General features: G+C 28.5%; 2 protein-coding genes across 2 annotated transcripts; both read right to left on the bottom strand.

Moving 5' to 3' along the window:
- Positions 1–1,318: 1,318 nt before the first annotated feature.
- LOC148210286 (uncharacterized) lies at positions 1,319–1,927 on the bottom strand. Its single transcript, XM_088126267.1, has one exon. The coding sequence runs from the start codon at positions 1,925–1,927 to the stop codon at positions 1,319–1,321; it is 609 nt and encodes a 202-aa protein (XP_087982393.1).
- A 402-nt stretch (positions 1,928–2,329) lies between these two features.
- Positions 2,330–4,177, bottom strand: LOC148210285 (uncharacterized). The gene is made up of 4 exons (XM_088126266.1): positions 4,111–4,177; positions 3,759–3,998; positions 3,235–3,380; positions 2,330–3,136 (listed from the first exon to the last, which is right to left on the bottom strand). The coding sequence occupies exons 1-4, from the start codon at positions 4,175–4,177 to the stop codon at positions 2,330–2,332; spliced, it is 1,260 nt and encodes a 419-aa protein (XP_087982392.1).
- Positions 4,178–8,839: the final 4,662 nt, after the last annotated feature.

The following is an 8,839-nucleotide window of genomic DNA, read 5'->3' as shown; positions in this document are numbered from 1 at the left end:
CTATTTTTTATATTTTCTTCTCTCAAATTTTAGTTTCAAAACATGAAAGTTTTAAAATTAAATATTAAAAACTTTTATGATATATTTATTGTTTTTCATATTTATTATGCATTTATAAGTTAAAAATGGTAAAATAATGTTTTATTAATGTTTTTGAGATAACTTGAAATTGAAACCCAAAGGAAAAAAAAAAACTTGATTGTTTTGTGTATACCATTTTGGAAATGTATATTAAAAAAAATGAAAAACCAGGAATATGAATAACTACCAAAAGCTTATGTTTTTCAAAAACAAAAAACAAAAAATGGAAAAGTTACTAGAATCACCTTAATTTTTTTGCTTGTTTCTATTTTCTTTTTCACTTGTCTTAAATGGTTAAGACATGAATAATTTCTCATTGAATGCTTTAATTCTCACTTTATACTCATCAAATATTTGTAGTGTTATATTATACTAGTAAAATACACGTGCGTTGCACGTATAATTGTGTAGTTTTAATTTATAGTAAATAAACGCACGTATAATTGTGTAGTTTTAATTTATAGTAAATATTGCACATATATATGTCTATATTGTTTATTTTGAGAGTACTGATTTGGAAAATGGTACAAATAACTCATGTGTGTATTAAGAAAAGTAAAAATAAATAATACAAAAAGAATAAAAACGTAAGATTTGCATATATCAAAAAAGAATTTCTTTATAAACAATATTCTTCGTACAATTCGAAGGTAAATTATTATCATGACTATCGGTTTGATCCAGACTATTGTTGTCTTCATGGAAATTCCTCTTGATAGTGCAACATAAAGTTGCCCATTAGAAAATACATGTTGAGGAAGATATATTCCAACATTTGGAATTGTTTGTCCTTGTGCTTTGTTAATTGTACAATTGCAAAGCATAGACGGATGGGGAACTGTTTTCTCTTGAACTTAAATGGATATCCCACATCATTTGGTGGGCTTAATGGTATTCGTGGAAGAAAAACTTGTTTCTCTGCATGAGCTCCCATTGCTATTTCAGCATGTATAATATTTTTGTCAAATGATCGACACACCAATCTTGTCCCATTGCATAATCCATGGGAGGGATCCAAATTTCTCAACAACATAATGGGACAATTTACCTTTAACATAAGTTTATGTGGTGGTATTCCATTTGGTAGTAGGGAATTCAAGAATTCTTCCTGATAGTAAGCATTGGTGTCATCAATTGCCTGGTCAAAGCTGATGAAAGTTGTACTTTCTCCTGGAAAAAGCTTTATGAGTTCTTCATTTAAATTATCTACATGGTCATTTGTTGTTGCCAAAATAGCTCAATGTGTCATGTAATTTGCTGATCCAGCATGAAGTTCTAGATCCGGATATACTTTGCTTATGAATTCCCCTTTCGGATCATTTCCCGAATTTGGAACTACAATTTCTTCACGCAAGTTAATTATATCATCTTTAATGGTAGGTTCTTTTCCATCCCCAACTCGCAAAATAAAATCTGCAAATGTTGTATCATCATATGCTCTCATATTTTTCTTGAGTTGAATTTTGTGCATTTTATCCCAGAGATATGATTTTCTCAAACTAACTGCAACTGTTTGTTGTCTTGTTCCTTTAGGAAGCACCGAGAGCACTTGACAGAAGTCTCCTCCGAAGATGATTACTTTTCCTCCAAACGGGTGAGGAGAATCCATTATATCTCTTAGTGTTCTATCAACTGATTCAATTGTATATTTTTTTGCCATTGGAGCTTCATCCCAAATTATTAGTTTCGCCCTTCGAATTAATTCAGCTCTTGCACTCTGTTTTGATATATTGCACATTGTTGTTTCATTTGCTTCCAAAGGAATGTTGAACCGCAAATGTGTCGTTCTTCCTCCTGGCAATATTGACGCTGCGACTCCAGATGTTGCAGTTGCCAAAGCTATCATTCCCTTTAACCTTACTGTAGCTAAAAGTGCTCGGTACAAAAAAGTTTTTCCAGTTCCTCCAGGACCGTCTATAAAGAAGGATGCACATGTATTTGTATCAATTGTTTCAAGGATTAGATTATAAGCAATTCTCTACTCATTGTTCAACCTTAATGACGCTTGGATATCCTCTTCGTCTATTGTAATAGATTCTTCATCTATGATTTCCTTGTTGGAAATGTTTCCATTATCATGAATTTCCTCATCCATCTGAGGTAGGTCAAATTGTCCAACATGTTTTCCCATTGACTCCAAAAAGGAATTCAAGTCTTTAAGGACTAATTGAATTTGTTTGGCCGGCGTGTAATTGTCGTTTGCCTTAAAATCTTCAGCCATATGTTTCCAATAAAGATCTCATAATGTTCAAACTTCTGTTGGCTCACAATAAACTAATAAAGTAGCAAAAAGCCTTCGAGGTGCATATGGCATTTGAATAATTACAGCTTCATCTAAGCAGGCTTTCAAACTTTGATCAGATTCAAGCAAACCTCTTTTTTGTGCTGACTCTTTGAATGTAAGACATTGTTTTCCTTCAACTGTTAGCAAATGTTGAAAAGACATAGGTCCTACAACATGATTTAGTAAAAGTCTGAGGTAATACCTTTCTCCTTCAATTGGATTTGCTCCATTAATTCTAGATATAACATATCCTTTTTTTCGAGGCATCCATTCTTTTGCACTTTTATCCCATACATAGTACTCTCGAAAATCTTTGTAAAGCAATTTTCTAGCATCTTCATCTGTTCCACACATTTGAAAATATTGTGTCAACATTGTTTTTGAAGCATATTCAAATCCAATGAGCCGTTGTAAATTATGGTTCTCCAAATATGAAACCAATTGTTGATTTGGAAGATGCAGTTGTAGATTTATAATTGAAGGATACATTTCATTCATCCTAAAGTCAAAAATTTTCCACAACGCTTCTGGTGCTGAAACCCATCTTGCATCTTGGAAGTCTTGTATCTCATTGACAAATTTGTCATCATCATCCTTTGTTATTGCAATTGCTGCTCTGTCATGACCTTTATATATATATTTGTAGAGATATTTGACTGCCTTAATTGCTGAACAAATTTCAACATTAAGATGACAATTATATCTTCCAAGAAGATACGGATTATAAGGAGCAACCCAAGCATTATCTAAGATTGCATTCCTAATATTTATCTGTAAATGAAAAAAATTAAGTATAACTTTATAAGATTGTTTAAAAAATTGAATAGATGTTATTAAAAAAAAATTAATACATTTTGTTAAAAACTTACTTGTGTTCCATCAATTCTTCTTCGATATAATGGATATGTATCTTTTCCGCACGGTCCATGAAGCATGTGTCTGACTACGTACTCATGCAGAAGAGGTTTTTCATCCTTGTTTGGAATTTCAGCCGAGACGTAGTTATCATACTGATCTGCATTTGTTATTTTGTAGCCACTTTGAAAAATAATTAAAATATGAGCATGTGGCAATCCTCTCTTTTGGAATTCAATGACATAAATATAAGCTGCAACCTTACCAAAAATTTGTTTTTTGAAAAGCTGATCTTTAAGATCCTGGAGTTTTGCTCTAAAAACTCGAGAAATGAGATCTGGTCTATCTTGTGGATGTTGTCCCGGTAGAAGCTCTTGACGAATTTCTTTTCAATCTGAGTTGCATGTCATTGTAATAAGGAGATCAGGTTTTCCAAATCTTTGAACTAAGGTCGTTGCATCTAAGTATCTGCGTCGCATATCTCTTAGAGCACCAACAAAAGAACTCGGTAATACTATCCTCTTTCCTATCTTGTCACCTCTTGTTTCTCCCGCATTAACAACATCTACCAACCCTTGGTACAACTCAGATCTTATATGAGATTGTTGTGTTCTAAAGAAATCCAGTCTTGTTGTTTCAAGTTTGATGTACATATCAACTGCATATTGTTGGAACAATCTTCCAGCCAAAAGAAGAATTGGTGGGTCGTGTCTTATCTGAAACTTGAAACAATAATACTCTCTACAAGAAATTCTTTTCTGTCGTTTCTTCGATATACCTATCAATAAGTTATGTTATAAAATTAAAATATGTAAAGACTTTTTTTTCTTGAAACAGATAAATATGAAAATTTAGTATGTTACCAAAAATATAGAAATCTAGTAATATACCTCGACATTCTCTTTGAATGATTTCTTCTGGTGTTCCAAGAGTTGGGGTATCTTGATTATCAATCATCGCATTTGATCGGAGATTTTCAATTTTGCGAGTGCATCTATCTATTTCTTGGTGCCATCTAGGTTCTCCTCTTGGAAATAACAATAGATATTGTAATGAGTCATAACAACTAAAATAATGTTTTATTCTGTGTCTATTTCCAGAATGTTCATGGACTACAATGTCTCTCTCGAAGGGTACATTGTCTGTGTTTCCTTCAATCCATATTGCAGCAACTTGATCTGCTAAGGGTATGTTATAGACTCGTTGATCAATCTTCACATTATTTGCAATATGTATTTGGATGTCTTCGAATCACCCAATATCCTTCAAGGATCTAAAGATTTGAGTATACGGGTTATTCTGTAAGACAACCATTAACTTTTCTGTAATTGATTCATCGAGAACTCCATTTTGTAGTACCTTGATTCTATTTTGAACTTCGTTTTCAGTATCATAAAAATACAATTGGAAGTATCTCGGACGATCCTCTGGTAGATGTGATGGAAGATCATGATATATCTGTCCTTGAGCTCTAAAGGTATAAACCCCCTTTCTTGACGACGCCAAGTTTTTGTCCAAATTAACCCCAAAAGAAGTAAAAGAGAAAATACTATTGTATGCTCTTATATTTTTTCTAAACTTGATTCCTTCTTCAAGTTGAGATGTAAACAAATGAAGCAATTCACCAGGATATTTGCTCTGAGAAAGTTTAATTTCTCCATTATAGCAACAAAATGTTGGTGCCTCATATTCAAATCGTTTTACGTTACAAAATGCACATAGAGGCATCGACTTGAGTTCATGAATGACAATATCTTCATCATTTGAAATGTCATCTGTTATAAAATATGTATAATTGTTTTTCAATTTTAATAGGCTGTATTTAACATGATCAATAATGAGTAAATAGATTATGAAAGCATACCGCTCGAAATTTTATGTAGTTCTTGTCAGACGAACATATTGGAAACCTCATTTTGAACTTGTTTTCTCTCTCGTGCTAGCTTCTTTGCATGAGAAGATTTTTGAATTTTAATTCTTCGTTCTTCGATCGATAATTCTGCATACTTTTTTCTCTTCCTCCCATTTTCAGTCATTTTTTCTTTTCCTATAAATACAAATGGTTAGGATAAGCTACTAAATAGATGAGGAATTATTTCACCTATTGATTATTATGACCGTAGTCTAATAAGATCACCGTAGAGCTTATATGCAAATACTTAAATCATTTGGATTAAACAATACTATTTAATTATTTTTTTTAATTTTTTTGTCCGATATTTTTTTTTCAATTAAATGAAATGAAAGTATGTAAATATAATATATTTATAATATTGTAAATATAAACTTCTTTAACTTATCTTGTAATTGAAAATATGAATTGTTTTAATTGAAATAATAATATCATTGTATACTCATGAAAATCACATGTATAAGTACTTATTAGTATACAAATATAGTCGTCTTTTCTTAAAAAAAAAACCATGAAAGCTATATAAATATATGATATATATTCTTCATCCACACATACATAAAATAATTGAACAATTAATTATTTTTAATTTTTAAAATATTGTAATACAGTAATATAAAAATAAAGCAATTTTGAAAATTGTCATATATCGTAATATATGTGTGAGCTTGAAAAATGACATGCAATTTTTTCCATGATCATATAAAACTACAAAAGAAAATAAATTAGAAAATAAATATTGAGAAGAAATTGTAATCGTTTCATAATATAATTAATAATTAGAAAGGAAATCGTAAAATTTTAATTATCTACCTTTTGCCGTAGAAGTTTCCCGTTGCATGGTGTTCATCAAACCTTTTAGTTGGCATCAAAGTTGTACTACAATAATAAACAATCCAAGTCAAATATCACACTATATTCATTTGGGTTCCATTTGTAATTTAGTAACTTGAAAATCCAAAAAGGAAATGGTCATCAATTTTGTTATGCTAAAAATAGTAAATATTATTTTTGTTAAAAATATAACTTTTTTTAATCTGTATATATATATATAGAGCTAATCCACATGAAAATATTAAACAATTGAATTGTTACCCCGAGTTAGAACACAATGTCAGAAATTACATTGCAAATGGAGAAAACTTAACCCTCAAAAGTTCTCATTGCCGTCTGGAATATCCAGAACCGCCACATTTTTTGTAGAATATCAATCCTGCAAAGAAATTATAACTCAAATTAGATAAAATTACTTAATTATTCCAAAAAAAAAATTGAATACTCAAGAGAATTAATATTGTAAAAGTTGAAAGTTTAATAATGTGTTCAATTTACCTACACTCTCAAGAACTTCAACTTGTTGCTGGAAAGTAGTTACAAATGTGAGGTTCAAATGAAATCGACATCCACGTTAACCTTAATAAAATGTTATGGCGTAAATATGAGAACCCAACATAAAAATAATATAAAAAAAGTAGCTATAATATAATCGAGATGGTTAATAAAAAAACAATATAAATTCCAAATAATTATTGTTGTTTGATAATTTAGCAACTTTGAAAATTTATACTAAATTCCAAATAATTTTTATTCCAAATAATTTTTTTACTAAATGTGTTTTTTTCTTTTTACTAAATGTTGTTGACATATCTAAAAAAGTCATATTTCAAACCTAAAATTTATGTTTCCACATAAAAAAAATCAAAATTCAAACTACTAAAAAATATTGTGTCACCGTCACAACAATTTCGAAATATATATTCTTTTTTAAAAAGTGAAATCCACATTTTACGCATTATATTAATTAAGCTTAACTGAAAGAATATTTATTATTTTAAATTAAAATAGGTAATTTTTTTATCGAAAATTTGAGATAATTAAGAAATACCAATTTTGCAAACCCTAATTACCACATTCTCAGTAGTTTAAACAATTTTTTAAAATCTATACTTTATTTTTTTTTTCAATATATAAGAAGTCAAATCTAAAAAAATTTTAATAATAATATAAATTCCAAATAATTATTGTTGTGTTGTCATATAAAAGGGATCACAATAAATTGTAAGTATTTTTAAATATTTACCATAAAGCGAATTAATTTATTGCTTTAAATAGTTACCTTAGGGATAACTAATTGAGTATTTTTCAAAAATCAAATATTTAAACCTATCATTCATATTGTTACCATTTCTAAAAGGTCAAATTTTCAAAACATTAATGACTGACATTATTAAAAATGAAGTTTTTTTTTCTTTTTTACGAAAATATGGTATAATTAAAAAAGACTAATTTTGTAAACTCTAATCGCCACATTCTTAGTGGTTTAAAAAAAAATTGGAATATATTTTCATATCTAAGAAGTCAAATCTCAAAATAATAATAATAATAATAATAATAACCAATTTCAATTAAATTTAAATCAGTGATTCACATTCATAAAATATGCGATATGCGATAAATAAGGAATAATATTTTTGTTCATTTCCATATCACACCCATTTCAGATTTTTTTAAAGTACTTAAAAAAACTTTGTGTCCCCATCCCAAACTCTCATCTTTGACATCAAAGTAAAAAAAAAAAAAAAAAAGGTTTTAACATAACATAAAAAATATTTATTATTTTAAGTTTATTTATTTTAAATTAAATTACGTCTATAAAATGGATCACAAATTTATTAGTTTAAATAGTTACCTTAGGATGACAAATTTATTATATTCTAAAAGATGGATTTTTAAACCTATAATTAATATTGTTACCCTATCTAATAGGTCAAATTGTCAAAACATTAATGACTAACCATATTAAAATACAGAGTAATTTTTTTAAAATGAAAATATGGGATAACATTATTAAAATTTGAGATAATATTTTTTTAAAATCTATACTTAATTTTTTTCCATATCTAAGAATCAAATCTCAAATGACAATAATAGTAATAAATTTAAATTAAAATAAAACTAATAACTCACATTATTAAAATTTGCGATAATTAAGGGAAACATGTTTTTGTTAATTTCCATAATACATGCATTTCACCTATAAACTCTAACCTACAACATTCCAATTTTTTTTATGAGGTTGCACCATATGAATATAAAGAACCACAATGATTTAGAGTTGTAGTTATTCACCATTAGAAAGTCCGTGATATTCGTAGATCATCATTTTTAAAGTTGTGGTATTGTTTCGATACTAGATCTGAGGCTAAAATGAGCTAAAGTTTATTTACATGTCTTTTTTTTTTATCAATCTTTCCATTTTATATCTATTTATGTTTTGGTATTTGCTATCATATTATTTCTCATTGCGTAAATCTACAATGACTTTTTAAAATTTCAAACCTTTTCTTTTGGGTAAAATAACAAAACAAAAAAAAAACCAAAAGTTAAATATAATATGGATTTACCTTTAATCAGCTTGATCTCGAACTTGTGTCAGATTTGAAACCGGTACTAAAGGAGATGTTGAGGAATAATATGTATTTCCAGAGGTAACGCTTGTGGAAAGAAGCTTTGGTGCAAAGAAAGGATTGATGAAAGAACTGTTTGGGCAAAGAAAGGTAATATATAATAATTTTGTTAATATTATACTCACAATATAGATGTTTTAGATAGTTTTAAAAAAATATATAAATATGTAGACGTTTTAGATGAGGAAAGATAAAAAGACAAAATATCAATTTATTATGGCAGTATTAATATTGTTTCAT

The sequence above is a fragment of the Momordica charantia genome, assembly GCF_013281855.1.
Source record: "Momordica charantia cultivar OHB3-1 chromosome 7 unlocalized genomic scaffold, Mcharantia_2.0 BLBB01000007.1, whole genome shotgun sequence".
Classification (NCBI taxonomy): domain Eukaryota; kingdom Viridiplantae; phylum Streptophyta; class Magnoliopsida; order Cucurbitales; family Cucurbitaceae; genus Momordica; species Momordica charantia.
Note: the sequence above shows the minus strand (reverse complement) of the source record. Positions and strands in the feature narration are given on the sequence as shown.

What these genes read in the sequence shown, in the direction of transcription:
- LOC148210286 (XM_088126267.1), bottom strand. Translation starts at nt 1,927, where the DNA reads ATGATAGCTTTGGCAACTGCAACATCTGGAGTCGCAGCGTCAATATTG.
- LOC148210285 (XM_088126266.1), bottom strand. Translation starts at nt 4,177, where the DNA reads ATGATTGATAATCAAGATACCCCAACTCTTGGAACACCAGAAGAAATC. An exon ending in CATTCAAAGAGAATGTCGAG is followed by an intron (nt 3,999 to 4,110) that starts GTATATTACTAG and finishes ACTTATTGATAG; the next exon opens with GTATATCGAAGAAACGACAG. An exon ending in GAAGAATTGATGGAACACAA is followed by an intron (nt 3,137 to 3,234) that starts GTAAGTTTTTAA and finishes TTTCATTTACAG; the next exon opens with ATAAATATTAGGAATGCAAT.